Source organism: Neopelma chrysocephalum, unplaced genomic scaffold (genome assembly GCF_003984885.1).
Source record: "Neopelma chrysocephalum unplaced genomic scaffold, ASM398488v2 Primary Assembly neopelma1_22b, whole genome shotgun sequence".
NCBI classification, from domain to species: Eukaryota; Metazoa; Chordata; class Aves; order Passeriformes; family Pipridae; genus Neopelma; species Neopelma chrysocephalum.
Genome location: NW_020897690.1, coordinates 2,153,611 through 2,171,100, shown reverse-complemented (window position 1 = coordinate 2,171,100; position 17,490 = coordinate 2,153,611). Strand labels below are relative to the sequence as shown.

At 33.1% G+C, this 17,490-nt stretch overlaps 1 protein-coding gene across 2 annotated transcripts in view; it reads left to right on the top strand.

The window, feature by feature from the left end:
* The window catches only part of RTTN (rotatin), an 81,572-nt gene that overhangs the window by 26,386 nt on the left and 37,696 nt on the right, over positions 1 to 17,490 (top strand). For both annotated transcript variants that reach the window (XM_027678018.1, XM_027678028.1), the window contains exons 18-30: positions 178 to 349; positions 1,374 to 1,473; positions 2,872 to 2,960; positions 5,075 to 5,192; positions 5,448 to 5,544; positions 6,322 to 6,390; positions 6,733 to 6,921; positions 7,959 to 8,198; positions 9,396 to 9,540; positions 10,839 to 10,993; positions 12,245 to 12,464; positions 14,220 to 14,348; positions 17,202 to 17,309. In XM_027678018.1, coding sequence (XP_027533819.1) covers positions 178 to 349; positions 1,374 to 1,473; positions 2,872 to 2,960; positions 5,075 to 5,192; positions 5,448 to 5,544; positions 6,322 to 6,390; positions 6,733 to 6,921; positions 7,959 to 8,198; positions 9,396 to 9,540; positions 10,839 to 10,993; positions 12,245 to 12,464; positions 14,220 to 14,348; positions 17,202 to 17,309 — 1,831 coding nt within the window. The remainder of the gene's footprint in view (positions 1 to 177; positions 350 to 1,373; positions 1,474 to 2,871; positions 2,961 to 5,074; positions 5,193 to 5,447; positions 5,545 to 6,321; positions 6,391 to 6,732; positions 6,922 to 7,958; positions 8,199 to 9,395; positions 9,541 to 10,838; positions 10,994 to 12,244; positions 12,465 to 14,219; positions 14,349 to 17,201; positions 17,310 to 17,490) is intronic.

Genomic DNA, 17,490 nt, shown 5'->3' with positions numbered 1-17,490 from the left:
GGTTGATTTGAAAGGTTGATCAATATTAAGTTGGGTGATTACTCTCCCTGCCCCTCCATTAATTTTATAAACTAATTAATTCCTAACTATACATCCAAAGTTCTCCAGTATATATTTATATATTATTATATATTTATATATTATTTATATATTTATTTTAATTATTTATTCCTTTAGGGTTCGTTCTGTAGCACCTAAACATTTAGCATTCCATCTTTTGAATGAAGAAGGGGCAAACCTGAAACGCCCATGTCTGGATGGTAATATGCTTTCCAGCATTTCAAACTTATTTATTATAGAAAGAGCTATTGAGGTAAAATTGGATGACAAAAAGGAGTCAATAATTAAGGTGAGTAAACTGTCTAAATTTTGTGTCATTGATGAACTCTTCTACCTACCTAGTCACTGAACTTTCAGAAGTTTGCAATATTTCATGCAAATCAACTTGTTTCGTAAAAAGAAATCCGTTGTTACATTCTTTCTGTGTGAACTTTAACAGTAGTTTTTATGCTACCTTATCCAATAATTAGAAAAAAAATACTTCCTTTTTTTCTTCTCTTCAGAGAAGACTTAACTTGAGTGCCAAGAACACAGGCCTGCTTTTTTTATAACAATTTCATTGTGCATGGATAGTCTGATTTTTTTTTTTCTCACATAGAGGTTTCCCCACAAAATCAATATTTTTACAGAGACAGGCACAAATAATTTTTGATATGTTATACTCTAAAACAGATTAGAAACTTAGGTCTGTGTTTTCTTAATATTGCTGCTTTTGCAAAGTGAAAAGCAAATCATGAGTATTTGACCTATGGGAAAACTTATATTTCTCTTTTATTTTTCCATTTTTGCCATCTCCCCTCCACTATCCTTCCTTACTTACCCTCAACGCTTTCAGATTAACAATATGATAAAAAAATGCTAAGATGCTTGTCCTCTGAAAAAAATTATTCTGACAGCTCATTGTACTCTTGATTTATACTCTTTCCCTGCATCCTAACCATCCATTTCTCTAACCCTATTACCTGTTGCCATTAAAAGTCAGCCCCCTTCAGACTTGGAAGCATATGTAGCATTTCTGTGTAGTGTTGAGCTTTCTGTGGTCCTACTTAAATTAAGTGTTATTTGTTATAAATCTGCATCTGTTGTGCACTAGAAACTATTGGGCTCTTGTATTCCACAGGTACTATTAGAGATTTGTTGCAAAAAGATTATAACCTAATCCACTGCTGTTATATGCATGTGGAATTTAATCAAATACATTCTAATAAGGAATTTAGATATTTTTGTTTTCTCCTTTCTATTAGGGAATTTGGCTGGTTACTTTGCGTCATGTTAACATACTGGATACAAATCTAACATAGTTTTACTTTTAGGCAGAAACTGTTGAAAAGCTGCATGATATCTTGACTTCTGATGCTGTTGACCTAGTTTTACGGAAGTCTGCAGCCGAGCAGCTCGCTGTCATTTTAGAAGGTAAAATTCTTCAGAAAATTTGTATTCATGTGATGGTCATTCGTGAGCTTGCAGTTTTGCTACATTTTCTGTATGCTTCTGCTAAGGATACTCTTCGTAATTTTTATGTATATTGTTGGACCAGAATATTAGCACTATTGTGGATGATCTACCAATTCAAATAAAAAAAAAGAGTTATTTGTCATTGTTGCCCTCAAGAATAAGAAGTCTTATTTAAATAAAATAGCTCCCTTGGGTAGTAGAGGACTAAGCTGAATTCTGTAAGCTCTGCAAGGGCTTGCTTTCCGCTTTTCCTTTTTAATGTTCATCAGTTTGTTGATCTGTCTCAGAAGTAATGAAGCTTCCAATTTTTTCTTGTTGTTAACTCAGATACACAATCATATATATTTATATAATATATGTTTTTGTTGGTGGTGTTTTTTAATTAGGAAAGTTAATTCTTAGATTATGCAGGCTAACTGAAGGGATTTTATACTTAGTGAAGAATCACATGTGTTTTTTGTAGTTGTGTTGCTCTCATGGGGAGAAGTTATGATTGAATTAAGAAGATATGATTGAATTAAGATGCAAGTAAGCAGTCTTGCATAGAGCATTATTTCACTTGAGGCAGTGTCACAACTGTAGAGTTTCAAACCTTGATGTTTGTACTCTATGTACTCAAACTGATTCAAGGATGTTTTCTTTAAGGAGTTTAAATTCTAATGATAGAACAGAAGTTTTTCACCATGAGAAGGTGAAATTTTAGATAATATTAAAATTAACATCTTTTTTTGTCAGGAAAATTATCACAAAAATGAGGAAATATCTACTTTGTCTCATAAAATGCATTTATTTATGGCTGCCAAAGTTTTCAGATGTTTCAAAAATGAAACAAAGCATAGGATGAAATTGTAAAGGAAAAAAATGCAGCTTTATCAGGACAAATGTCATGTGAAGGATCACTTTTTAGTTATTAAAAACAAACACAACCAACTCAAATAACATACTTTTTTTGTTGTTGAGTATTCGTAAACCAGGTACTCTGAAGGGTGGTATCACTGGAAAATACTCTCTTACCATTTTCAATTCCATGTTAAATTGTTAAACACTTCTAAAATATAATAAGTGAAATCCTTGTTTGACTGAAATTGAGTTGCACTGGGAATTACTGTAATTCTTGAACACAGAAGTCTTACGGGAAGTTATGTAAGATATTTAAGAATTTAGTGTTCAAGAGGCTACTATAGCCAGATAACAAGACTTTGAGGAGGCCTGCCTTGGTAGAGATCTGTACTACTGTTGATTGGCAATTTTGGAAACTTGTTCTCGACAGCAAGACTTTGTGATCTTACAAAAAGAAGTTCAATATTAACTTTGTACAGAACTAGTCATCCTTACTATCTTTTGTTTCTCCTATAGATACCAAGATGCATGAAATTGTGAAAAAAATGGGTGTGATAGAAAAGATACTGGCCTACCTTAATGAGTGTGTACATGTGGATGGCAAGGTAAAACTATTGTTGCAGGTTCTTCTGCAGGCATTGTGCAGCATGACAGTAGTAGATTTTGCCTTTTTCTGCACTTGTAACACTAGTTTTTGTGCATTAATACTGCACTGAATACAAATGTTTAGTAACAATTGTAATTGCAACGTATATTTTATTCTATTTCTGATAATACTAAGATTCTCTTAATGAGAGAAGATTGGTTTGCCTATGAGAAGAGTTACCTATGAGAACAGTTAGCCAGAGAACTGTGTATGGTATGGTTCTGGAGCATACCAGAACTTCTGTGAAGCTTTCTCAGTACAGACCAAAACCAAATTTTAATGACCTTAAAAAAAAGTGTTATGTTAGATATCATAATCTCTAAATTTAAATTCTGAAGCAAATTATAATTTAAAATGACGTTACTGTAAATATGTCATATCGAGTTTCAGGTATAAGTAATTTTCTGACCAGTAGAAGATCACCTCACCAGGGAGTGTCTCAAAAGATAAGATCCTATTTAAAGTTGAGTGTGTGTTTGTTGTAGATGATGGAACTTTCCATTTTTGTAACATATCTAATCTGATGCTTGATTTTTTTCTGGAATTCATTCTTTGAAATCATTTTATGCAAGCATATTTGCTCTGTAAGGTGCTCAATGTAACTTTGTGGATAAACCTTTTGTGTATTTCTTGGCTTGCTTGCATAGGATTGTTACCACAGTCCAGCAGTCCAAACCTTGAGTTCTTTTAAGAAACCATGAGACTTTTTATGTAGTAATGATTCCTTTCCAAGAAATGTACAAAAGAACTACTTGATGCTTAATGAAATTCCTTTTTCTGATCAAACTAGTAAAAATTGCATTCTTCTTCAGAAATGGTAATTTTTTTTTCCTAGATGATCAGTGGCTAAAATTATTTTTCCCTGTAGCATAAAGGAATGTCTTGTCCAATTTATGATAGCTTGTATACAAGTACTTTTGTAAACCACTCAAACACAGTTGAAAAAATTGAAATATTGGATTCCTCTGGTTTTTTACTATTTTTTTTTTAATGTCATTTTTTTAGTATCTTACTTTCTTTAAAGAGATAAAGAGTAATCCACCTATTGTTTTGGTTTGGGTAGTGAGTAGGTATTGTTTAATACTACAGAAGTACAAGCGTAGGAAATATATTGCCCTAAGCAGATCATTCATAGCCAAGAGTCTAGGATGAGCTTTAGAATAATATTCTTATCCCTTTATAAACTTTAATTTAGTCCAGAAAGGGCTCAACCAACAACTCTCCAGGGCCTGTGACGTTAGAACACTATCCTGAGGAAATCTACCCCAAATTATGGTTCTCCCCTCAAATGATTTTTTCTTATTTCATCCTAAAATCAATAACGAAGAAAAACCAACAAAAAATCTTACGTGTTCTTAGAAAAGTGGCTACCGAGAAAAGGATAAAAGAAGTAGTAGACAGAAAAAGCACCATTTAAAATAAGGCTTTACATATAGCTGTGCAAAAGACTTTCCATACTTAATAAGTAGGCTTTTGTTCACTGAGTATTAAACTAAACTGTATTTGTTGATGAAGTTTAGAAAACAAATTTTAAAGGCAGAAACTCAATGGGCAAAGTAATGATACTTAGAAAGGAATACTGTCTTCTCATTCTTAGAAACCATGACTTTGATCATATTTTTGGTCATTCACTGAGTCTTTTAACTGTTAGCAGACTGCTTTCCATTCTTAGATCTTGTGATCTGAGAGGCTGGGACTAGAAAATGAATGTGATATAATAAATTATTTGCATTAAAAAAATGAATAAACTTACATGGTTGTAAATATTTAGGGTTTTTTTTATATCCTTCTTAAAAATACATAATTTGAAAGCAAATGTTATAATTGTGTTATGAAGCCGGTGAATAAAATGACTGTCAAATGATAATAAAATAAAACCAAAAGTGAATAAAATTTGTTTAATGAAGATGCAGTTACCATCTGGATGAAACATGCTTGTCTAAGGAAGTTCTAGCTTCTCTGTTTTAAATGATGGAATATATTGGTTAATGTCATGATAGTTTATATTAAGCACTTCATAGTAGATTATACTAAAAGTTATCTCTATTTAATTTTTTTTCTCTGTTCCTGCAGCTTATGGAATCCATAGTCTTACCATGTCTAACACTCTTACGCAAAATTGTGTGTGCTGATCCAGTTATTCGCCTGTCCCTAGCACAGCAATCAACTGTACTGCTTTTGCTATTCAGAGGTAAAGATTGTATTTTGACTGTAGTACCTGTGTGGAAAGATGGTTAGATGTTTAACCAAACACCTTCTTAAGAACTTTGGGTCACTTCAGAGTCTAATATTTAGAAGAAAAATCACTGTGTTAGTGAAACCCATGTTGTGATATCTACTTGAGATGTTGGCAAAAAATGCAGAAAGCAATTGCTTTTAACTAGTGTCCTATATATTATTGTTAACATTTTCCTAACACATTTTTAATTGTCTTTATTTTATTCAGTTTCCCTGATACTCCAAAGTGATCATGCTGTTTTAACTGAAACTACAGTATTGCTTTGTCTTCTGTTGTTTGATGAAGTAGCGAGAACAGAAACATGGTATGAAAACCAGTTACTTAATAGCATATTCTCTAGTCAAATTTTTAGGTTTTAATTGAAATTAGGTTTTATGTATCTCCAAACAAGTTATGCCCCAAACTTTTATAGATCCAAAATCACATATTCATAGTCCCAACAAAATTGTTTCAATACTTGGGTTACATGCTGTATAGGTCTACATGGCATATTTTTGCTGTATGAATACTTCAGTGTGAATTTGAAGTTTACTTTATTTTTCAAAAAACCCTTATTGGTCTGTAATCCATCTTTTCCATAAATAAAAACTCCATAAATCAAATAGCTATCTGTAGTCATGTTTTTTTTAACTTAGCTTTATTAGAATTCTTCTATCTACTTTGGCTTTTAAGTGTGGCAGTTGTCTTTAAAAATGTCAGCTTATGATATTTTATTATTTAAAATTTGCATATACATGAGAAAAACATACGTTTTTAGAATTCATACACATGAAATATACTGAAAAGAATTATAATGCATATTTTTTCTAATAAAGAAAGGAAACAAGCATGCGGGTTTTTAATGTACAGTAGGCTGCAACGAGTATTCCGTATATGTGTTAATATTGCAAAAACATGAAGAAACATTGTTTAATAAACAATTAAACATTGTTTAATAAACAAATTATTCATCAATGGGTGATTAAAGATCTATTTGAAGGGAAAAATACGTCTATATCCAAATAATAAGGAAATAATGAGTGTAGCATTAGGAGAAAAATCTTAAAAGAGAGCGTAATAATTATGACTTAATCTCTTGCAGGGCTGATGGCATAACCAGTAATGATACTGGCATACCTGTCTTCAGCTTACCTGTTGCTGTTGTTAGAAGGTATGTGTTGGTGGTGCTTTTTTAGTTGGGTTTTTTTTTTTGGTTGGTTGGTTGGCTTTGCTTATTTTACAGTTTGCTTTGCTGTTTTCCATTTGGTGTCCTTCCTGATTTATGGAGGTGGGAGAATGAAGGGAAACCTTGGATTTAACATCAAAAGTTGTCAGCATTTTTAAACATGGAGCTTTTTCTCCAAGTCTTTTTTTTTTCTGAAAAAGGAATTTCAAAAACTTTATTTGTGAGCTTAAAAGCTAGCTCTAATAGAGGATTTAATTATAAAAAAGCAAACAAAAAGCCCTCATCAACTACTTTTAAAAATTATTATTTCTATTTGTGTTTTTTTAGGTATCATCTCCCAGTGAGGATCACTGCTCATCATGTAGTTAGCCCTAATGCTGTTGTGGTGCCATTGTCTTCTGAGAGCTTGGCTATGAAACCTGTGTCAGATATGCTTAAAATGGCTTGGAATCTGTCATGGTACCATGGGATTGAAAACCTATTGCAACTGATAGATTATGAGAAGGAAGCAGAAACGTGAGCCATTTTATCTTTCATTTTAAATCCCAATATATTTCAATTAAATTAGTGTTCCATGAAGTTTAAATAGGTTTTCAAACAGCACTTCAAGTTGTTATTAGTTTGAGAATGCTGTCCTTTTAAACATAAAGGATCACATCCCAAGAAGATGAAGATATGTTGTCACAGCTAATGTTTTATCTAAATTGCATTTATTCATGAAGTCTAGAACATTTATTGATGGTGAGGCTAATATCAAACAATATTAAATGGGTTTCTGTGGCTGTTGTTCCTTGTAGTTATTGTGTTTCTTTAGGAAGCCACCTGTCTTCCCCTACTATATAGTCCACAATTATCAAGTTGCATGAATTTTTCTTTCCTTGAAGATTTAAATTTCAAAGAATTATTCTTTTTAATGATAATACTAAGAATTAGGATAGATAATGAAGAAAATTCTCTTTTTCTTCCTTTGATTGGCTCTTGATTGAGCTTGGTTTCTCTCTTTGAGACTATTTTGTACACAGAACTCAATGTCTCAGCAGATTCCTGATTTAATAGGACTGAAATGCTTGTATCTATATCTCTGTCCATCTCCACATTATTTTAGGTTTTGCTTGTGTCCTTTAAACGGTCCTACAGGTTTTATTAGTAAAAAACTGCTATTGGAAACTGCAGTTATTGATTTGATAAGTCATTTTAATTTTAAGTGCCCTCTTGCAAAAACAAAGCAATTTCTTAAAAAGAAAATAGGAAAATAGAATAGTCCAAGCGACCAACATTTGCAATAACGTGGAGAAAAAGTTTGTTACAAACAATGGAAATAGCACTTTTTGGGTAATTTTTTGAAAGGTGCCAGTTTTCAAAACAGCCGAAACACTTCATGATTTAAATGTGTTGTTGGGGTTTTTTTGAAGAAAAAAATATAATTTTGTTAACCAATTCTAAGGCGATTTCTGTTTTGTCTTCTCATTTAAACAGGAAAGGGGAGGAGTCAACACTCTGAAACAGTTTGTAAAGATAGTGACTTTTAATAATTTTTCTCTATGCCTTTTCAGATTTTTAGACTCGCTAAAACTATCCCCAGAAGATATTCTTATACTGAAAATATCTCACACAAACTATGGACTGCAAGATTGTCTTAATTCAGTCATTCAGGCAACATCCCACAGGGATGTTAGGACTGCTGTCACTAGGCTTAGTTTCTATGTTCTGAATGATAGACTTGCTTTAAAATGCAGTTCTGAGTCTTGTGGAACCACTTTAAAGAGCTTTGTTTGGCAAAAAGCGATAAGCAGGTAAGCATATTGACTACAAATATCCATTAAAGATTGTGATGCTAAAATGGTAAAATTCCTACTTTTCATATTTTAAATTTCTGAAATTGATATATGTGCTGGGGTTCACCAAGCTGGAAAGCAGCTTTGGAGAAAAGGACCTGGGAGCCTTTATGGACACGAAGCTGAACATGAACCAGCAATGTGCCCTTGCAGCAAAGAAGGCAAGTGGTATCCTGGACTACTTTAGGAAGATTGCCAGCAGCAGGTTGAGGCGGGTGATCCTTCTCCTCTATTCAGTACTGGTAAGGCTACATCTGGAGTGCTCTGTCCAGTTTTGGACTCCCCAGTATAATAGAGAATCATATGGATAATACATAGAGGAGAGAATCCAATGAAGAACCACAAAGATGATGGAAGACTGGAGCATCATTCCTATAGGAAAGGATGAGAGAGCTAGGACTGATAAATCTGGAGAAGAGAAGACTCAGAGCGGGGACCTTATCACTGTGTACAAGTACCAGACGAGAAGTTAGAAAGAAGATGTGGCCAGGCTCTTTTCAGGCAATGGCCACAAACTGAAGCACAGTGGGTTTCTGCTGGACATCAGGAAACACTTTTTCACTGTGAAGGTCACCAAGCACTGGCACAAGTCGAAAGAGAGGTTGTGGCATCTCCATCCTTGGAGTTACTCAAAAGGCGCCTGGACATGGTCCTGAGCAACCGGCTGCAGGTGTCCCTCCATGAGCAGGGTGGCAGGACCAGGTGACCCCCAAAAGTCCCTTCCAATCTCAAAAATTACGTGAATTTGTAATTAACGTGCACAAAACCATCAAATATTTAAAATATATTTAAAATAATGATTGTTTAAAATGCATAGGTAGGCTTTGCTATATTATTAAATGCTTGTATGTAATAGCTAATTAACTTTTTCTTTCCTGTCTGTGACCTTTCACTATACAGAATTACGTTTACTATGTGTAAATACATTTTAAAAGATACATAAAAATTTGAATTACAGTAATACACTTATAATATTATAATAATTTAATATAGTCAATATTTTATGTAAAATTATTTAGATATATTTAATACGTTATATGTATAATATATTAGTATAATTTCACATTTGCAGATGACTTCAGTTCTATTAGCCTGAGATTTTAAAATCTCTTTTAATGTGCTACAACTACGAAAGTATGTTTATTTACATTGCAGGTTTCTACAAGTGCTTCCAGCGTCTGTGGAGGATGAAAAGCTTTTAGTAGATGTTTTAAGATTTTTAAATAAATTACTTAGAGAGCACAAAACAAGTCTGGAGTCAGACCATCTAAAGTGGATCTTGAAATCATTGCTTAAAAATGTAAGAATGGGGCTGTATATATTTGTATGATTTGATTGACTATGTAACTATACCTGCATACGTATAGAGTTGCATAAGATTATGCTTAGTACATAGCTACATATATATTACCTACTTAACTGAAAGGATGAGGTTCCCTACGACTGTGTTGGAACCTTCCGTTTGGCATAAAGAGATAAATGAACATTATCTGTCTCACATTAAGGACAAGAACTGAAAGTTAAGACGGAGGTTTTTGCTTTCAGTGTGTTTGCCACTAAAGTTCTGACTTCAGATGGTTATAATATGTCTAAGTAAAATATTTTATAAGCACAAAGAAGGTATTATGTGAGTGTTATACTTTAATTGCTGTAGGTAAAATGCATGTGTAATATTTAAAGAATGGAATTTTTTTTCAGTTTTTCTTGACTCCCATGCTTTATATTTGGGATCTGTTCATTTAAGAAGTGTAAAATTGGAAATTGTAGAAACAAATATGAAAAGAACATCATAAAGCAATGTGAAACAACTTTCATTATATTTGTTGAAATATAATAATTTAGTATTGCTGTATAAAAACAATAGTTAAATGCCAAGGAGTAAGCAATGGCTGAAGTTTTAGAAGTTTGTAAATTACTGTTCTTTACAAAGCAAGGCCGTCCTGCCTACATGAAAGATCATTCATGCTCTTACAAAGGGATCTTATGTTAAATATAGTCTACCTGCACTTGCATTTTCCCATTTGAAAACACTATCTAAACATTTAGGAAGAAGTGCTAGCAGACCTAATTTCAATTACTTATAGACTACAGGTACTTCAATTTATATCGGTAGTTGGGAAGCCTATAAATTTTTTAAAGTATGGCCCATTCAATGTTAATATAAAATCATAAAACCATATGATATAAAGTCTTTCAAGCAGCTGAGACATATAAGATACAACCTGAACTAATATTGCTACTGTTGTGTTTTCTGGTTTTTTGGGATCTGGTTTTGTGTTGCAGGTTATTTCTGTATGTAACTTTGAGTTTTCTTTCATGCTTCAAAATACACTGTGTTTAATGACAGGAAATTTTAAAAGCCTTAATTCTAGATTCTGTTATGGCATTTAGTGGATTGAAGATTCAAGTTATTAATAATTATAGGAATTTTTCACTGTGCTTTTTACAGAGTTACTTCTTAGTAAAATAATAATGGAATTTGTGATGTATAGTGTGTGCAATTTGCAAGTGTTCAGCAGAAAAATGGTTTTAATGCGGGTATTAAAATAGTGTTTAAACAATGCATTATGTGACTGTATTTTTATTTGTTTCTTTTAGAAGCCAAAATCCCTTTTGGGTCTCCTGGTGCGACCAGAATCCCAAGTGGGGGATGAAATAGATGAAACACAGACTGCTGTCAGGCAGCGACTGGATAAGGAACTCATTCGTCTTTTCAACATGTTATTAGTTTGTTCCATGTCAGTGACTGACAGGTACAGTGTAAATGGACCTTCCTGTGTAATTCTGGCTGGGGATCATAATACCTGTTGCTGCTGAATTTCGGTCAGAATTTGAATATAGTTATGACTCAATTGTTCTGAACTGTAAAAATGTAATATACACCTCTTGAAGTGAAGATCAACATTAGGTAGTCCTTTTCACAGGAAAATTAGGGAGTTGACTAGGAAACTGGAAAGAGTATATGCTAGTGGTCACTTTTCAGCAACTGGATAATTAAATTAATTGCATGGAGAAGAAGGGCTATTTCTTTTTCACTGCTGGAAATTTGCATGAGCAAATGTTAACTTCATTGGTTTTGTAACATGCATTCATAGCAAAGTAAAATATTGAAATACTTGAAATATGAAGAAACGTTTATATTCGTTGAACTCCTTTTTGACCTATTTAGGACAGCTACTTTTAGTATCAAGTTCCAACCTTTTTCTGTCAGTTGAGCAAACACAGAAATTGCTATATTATTTTTAATTCAAATTTCTCATAAAACTTCTCCCATACTAAATCTCTCTGTCCAAGTGTATTCTAAGAGCTACTACAATTGCAGCTTAAGATAGTATTTGTTTATTTAAGTGCCACAAAATAACTGTTTGTGAAGATACTTTGAAAATGTTATCTTCTTCGTTATTCCCAGGTGGTTGTTTTCTAAAAATTTTGACAGCAGTCAAAGGGGTGTATTTGAAAAATCCGTGCTAATTGTATCTTACACTCCTGTATTTTTTGTGTACTGAATTCTATATTTATTGTGTTTCGTGGGAAATATTTTTAAACTTGTCTCTTAAACCAGAACAAACATAATTGTAACAAGCCGTTCACTTAAGAGTTGGACTCAATGATCCTTGTGGGTCCCTTGCAACTCTGAATATTTTGCAATTCTGTAACTACTTAGCTTTGCAACTCTTCTCATTGTGTCATCCATCATCCTCAATCTCTTGGTCTTTATTTAACATGCTCCTTAATAATGAGAGTTGTATCTCATTGGTCTTTTTTTAGTTAAGCAGCCCTGTTGTAATCAGATTCAGTATTATGTTTTCAGAACCTGGGTGAAGCTAGAAATGTCAGATTTAATTCCTTGTTATTCTCTGTTTAACACAATGTTAACTAATTGATATGCTGAGCCTCGCAGACTAACAGTAAGAAGAATGAGGCCTTGGCCTCTTGCAAAATGATTCATTGTATGAGCTTCATGTTGAAGGTTGATCTTTTCTGGTTTTTTGCAATTAAACCAGAGAGGGCTTGGAACTTGCTGGCTGTTTCAGAACAGAGCTCGCTCTGAAGCTGCTTCAATGCTTAAGGCTAACAGATGCACCACATTTTTATGGACTTCCTTCATTGGAGAGAACGTTACAAGGAATGGTGCATGTTACTGCGCTTCCAGATTGGAGTACATATTCTGCTGAAGTTGAACCTGTCACAATTTGTAAGAAATATTTGACAGGTCTTCTTGAGGTAAGTAGCCTATGTTCTTACTTAGCTTTGAGTTTGAATGCTTGTAAAGAACTGTGTAACTAATGGCACTGTACTCTTTACAATGTACTTTTAGTAAATGTCATCACTAGGAATACGTATGAGAAGGATGCTTTTTCCTGCCAAGTTAATACAAAAAGAATGGAGAGCAGATTGAGTGATGTGTATCTATAGTTGTAGTGTATGTGCTTTCGTCACTGGTTTAAGGGGTAATACCAAGTGACTTAAAAGCAAGATGAAAAATTAGTGATGTTTTTAATGACTAAAATGTTAGGAGGAAAAATCCCAGATAATCTCCCACAAGCAAGATCCATGTATGAAAGGTAGTCTGGGGGAACAATAACCGATTAGATAGGTTGTTAACACAGAGAAAGCAGAAAAGAGCCTGCAGTTGTTGGGAAGCCAAAATTTTTTCTTGTTTTCAGCGTTCTTATTCATTTCCTAAGTCCATGGATGTGGTAGACAACTAGTTTTTGCTCCTAAAATTATATATTTTGAAAATTCCAGTCTTCTTAAAACTATAGGAAAAGCATAGTTCTGGCTTTCTGTTTGTTTACCAGAAAGTTAACGTACATTTAAAAGTTTTCAGTTTCGAATACCAAAATCTATTTGTTGTCCTGGTAGAAGCTTGAAAAGCTTTAACGTAGTTTTAATTCATTTGTAATCCGAATCATGTGAATTGCAACCAGATAAGTGTCTGGAAGAATAGTATATAATCATGTTTGTGATGAAAAAAGATACAGCGTTTTAGAGGTAAGTGTTAACTTTTCAAGATTTCTTGAGTAAAAAGAAATAAATGTTTTAGACCTGTTTGATTAGATGAGCTCTGTGACTTGAAGTCTACACTAAAAATGGCACCAAGGTTATAGATGTTCTCATGCAAAAGAAAAATTATTATTGGACAAAATAATAATAAATATGGAATGAAATCAACTAGTGATGCATAAGGTCTATGTGCAGAAGAGTTATGCAGTTTTACTTGGCCCAAATATGAAAATAAATGTAGATTTCTTTTTTAGCCAGAAGAGACAAAGTGGGTTTAAGAGAATTTTGGCAAAATGGGACAGTGGAAGAAAGAACAACAGCAAAAATGTAGAGGTTTAGATTGCCGTGTTTTGAGGAGAAAAATACATCTAGAAGTGTAGGTTTTTAGATTATTATTTTTTTAAAAATATTTTTGGGCATGTTTTGTTGAAAGCAACATGCCTTTTATTTTAGTAAGTGTGATTAGATATTTGGTCAGAGAGTTTATTTTGTGTTATGATCCAGTGACCCTTATTTCTGTTTATTAGTATTGATATAGAAACTGGATAAATTTATTCCAATTCAAATCACAATAAAAGATATAAATGACCCTTTTCCTTGAACACAGAATTTTGAAAAGAAACTTTATTTTTAATTCCAAACAGCAAAAGAAACCCTGGGAACAATAAATGGACTTTCAGGTCCATTAATAGAAACTTCCAGGTTTCTATTTCAATTTTGTGCTTATTATTAACCTTGACTGCATTCTTCATTTGAATATGCAAATAAAACCCACAGATCTTCTGAAGTTTAGCTGTATGGGAAATGATCACATGACTGAATGACTCAGAAATAAAGAAATTCTTATAATTCAGCTAAAAATCTGTCATCTTTTCATGAGTTTAAATTATGATTTAGTGTGTAAGGCAGGTTGTACTCTCTTTGTATAATGCTTACAGTAAAGCTGCCATGAACTTGTACCCCCACTCCTAGGTCATCTCGTCGTTTTATGTTGAATGGGGAGGAAATGCCATGTCCTTCATGGGAAAAGGTGTTACGAAAAGCACAGTTCTTTGCTTGCTTCATTTATCTCATGAAATGATGGCTCAAGCCAAGGATACGGTGAGTGTGTTACAGTTGTCCTTATCTTGTAATTCGTGAGGGCTAAGCACAGATATATTTTAACTCCTAAAATTAAATGAGAATTTTCATACATGGTGGGGAAGATGTCTTATAAGTGCTGATCTCACTCATTTGGTATATAATGCCAGATAAATGTGCAGGATAGGCTGAAGAATCAGTTCTAGCCTTACTGAAATTATGTTGTAAATAATTCTGTGGATTTTGTAAAGCCTTCTTTCAGAAAGTAAAGAATATGATTTTATTTTTATCAAAAATGAAAAATCATGATTTTTTATAGGATGAATATATTTAAGGATTTACAGCATCATTATTTCTTCAACCTACAGATAACAGACTTTCTAACATGTTTAAACTTACATGTGTGTATTCTTTCACTTGTGTATATGTATGTGTACATGAAGGAAGGACTGTTGGATAAAAGGAGCTATCATTGCTTATAAGCAAAATTCATATCTGTTCTTTGTGTTCATGTACATATTTTGAGCTGATTTTTGAGAGTTTTGGGAAAAAATAGCCTTCATCCTGAAGCAGTTAAAGCAAATTCAGCAATTAAATGTAATCATTTTAGAGAGTTAAAATCCACTCCTGTCAATATCTGTGAGAGCCGTAAGTGAAAACCTTTCATTATGATTAACCATACATGTAACTAGAAATAGCAATATACCTGCTTCTCCACATTCCAGATGTCTGTTTCTTCAATTCTCTACTCCTTTCTCAAGATATTAAATACTGACAGCATTTATTAAAATTGCAGAGGGACAGAGTATTAAGTACACTGCAGGAAGACTGCAGCCTCCAAATAATTAGATTATAAATACATGGATGAAAGAGTGAACTTGAACTGATTTTTTTTAATATCATTATTGTAGAATAATATACATAGTAACATAATGATGGGTGTAATTTTCTTGTGTTTCTGAATCATAATCTGTCTATACAACAGTGTTACTGTTGAGACTGTATTAGTAGCTTATATTCTCAAAGAAACTTTAAATCCTGGCTGTTGTTTACAATCGCGTGATTTAGCGTTAAGTCCTACTGGAAAGAGAAATACAAAATTACCCTTCCTCTGTGCAAGCAATGTTATATAAAAGTACACTGGATAACAGTTACTTTAAAAAAAAAAATCCCCTAACTTAAAATGCACAGTCTAATGACTTGCAATTAAAACTAGTTAAGGCATTTTTTTTTTCTATAGCATTGTTATGAACCATTTTGTTTCTTTGTTATTTGAAGAGCCACCTTGTTAAGTCAGATAAGATCCTTTACCTTATACTGATGGACAGAAGTTACTTACAGATATTTGTAGGAGTGCGTGAGAAATAGGGCATGTACTTAGAAGGTACTAGAATTACTGCAATGTTTTGTTTGTTTGCTGTGGTTGTGCTTTGATGACCTAATTTTTTATTCAATTTTGTATTTTAATTTTCTCCCTCCCCAAATTCAGAGTTTATAAACTACAGCACTTTTTGTAATTGATATTGTGTGTATTGAGAAAATCCACGTGAAATACTTTGTTCGAAATGAAGCATTAGTTATCTAAACGAAACGCTAGTTATCTACTGTGTAAAAATATACAGGACTGAGATTATAAAAGGTGCATACATAAAATTTTAGTTGTCATGATTCATTATGAACTTAATGAATTGTTTGTGTGGTGCTGTGGTTAAACACAGCATTTTGCAGATATGGTTTGTTGTTGTTTTGTTTTTTTTTTTTGCCTGAGGTAAAGAAATTGATTTGCAAAGTCAAGTACAATTTCATGGAATCGGCAGCTAAGTAGTACGTGGTAGTCTGCAAGACTTTATTTCATCATGCAGCAGGTACATGTGTTGCCTAAAATCGAAGAAATAATTCTCTGGACAATGTTAGTACAGAAGGGTAAAAACCAGCCCTTTAATAAGATGTCTTAGGTGCACAAAGATGACATATGCACCCACCCACACACACACACACACGACTTTTAGAAAATAAAAGTATCATCTAGTTATAATAATAATATACCTCATGGAGATATACTCAGCCCAAAAATTGTTTGCCTCCAGGACCTCTCCACAGACACGTCTCCCAGAACTGGATTGGTGGTCCCAAAAAACCAATACTTCATCCCACCTTCATCTTCATCAACTCCCTCTGTCCTGCTTGGACTGTTTTCCAGGGTTCTGGGCCCTCTTGGATAGTTTTGTCTAAGGTTATATCAAGGAATGTGCTTATTATGTTCTTTAGGTACATCTGCAGATTGCATGTTCTTGCTAGAATCTTTCTCCATTGAAATCTTTGAGAAGAACACTAAACGATATTTCAAGAATTTGGTATGAAGCATGTGAAAGGGTGATTTGTTACCACCATTATAAAGTGGTATTATTAAAATTCTGTATACTAGGGTCTTGAGATCTTAAGGATCTTAAGGCTTCACATGAAGAAAATAATGAATTATGAGCAAAGAAATAATAGCACATTCTTATTTGGTAGTTTTCTGCACATTTATAAGAGAGGAAGACAGATATTAAAATAAGCAAAAATAAAACAGGTAAGGAGTAAATTTTGAATGGAAATAATTATCCCAGTGTTTCAAGAGAAATATTAAATCTCCCTTTAGCACTGCTGTCCTCATTCTCTGAAGAAGAAGACACAACTTAATTTTATCCTGTAGGTGAAGCCAGCAGGTTAAATAAATGTCTATAGGTGCAGAATCTTTTTCCTGGAATATTAGTGTTACGTGTGTTTCAAGTGCTTTAGTATATAGTTGATAGCTCAGGCTGTTGGTAGACCACTGTGGATTGAAAGATTTATAAAACAATGTCTTAATTTGTTTTCTGTTTTTCTAATCAGGACTGGATATCTCTTTGGTCTTTGCCTCATGATAACAGTGAAGAACAAGTTCTCTCTCATCTAGGTCTGGCATGGCTGGTTCCTTTATGGGTAGATAGAGACCCTGAGGTTAGTTAATGCAATATTAAGTTCATATCTTATTTTGACCCTTAAACATTTGGAAAATTTTTGTTTCATTAATTTAATATTGAAACTGCTGTTTTGAATTATTTAAAATGTTACTGGCTGGAGCCTAAATAACAGTAATAATAGAGTAGAGAGAGTGTTTCCATATAAACATCATCTGAGA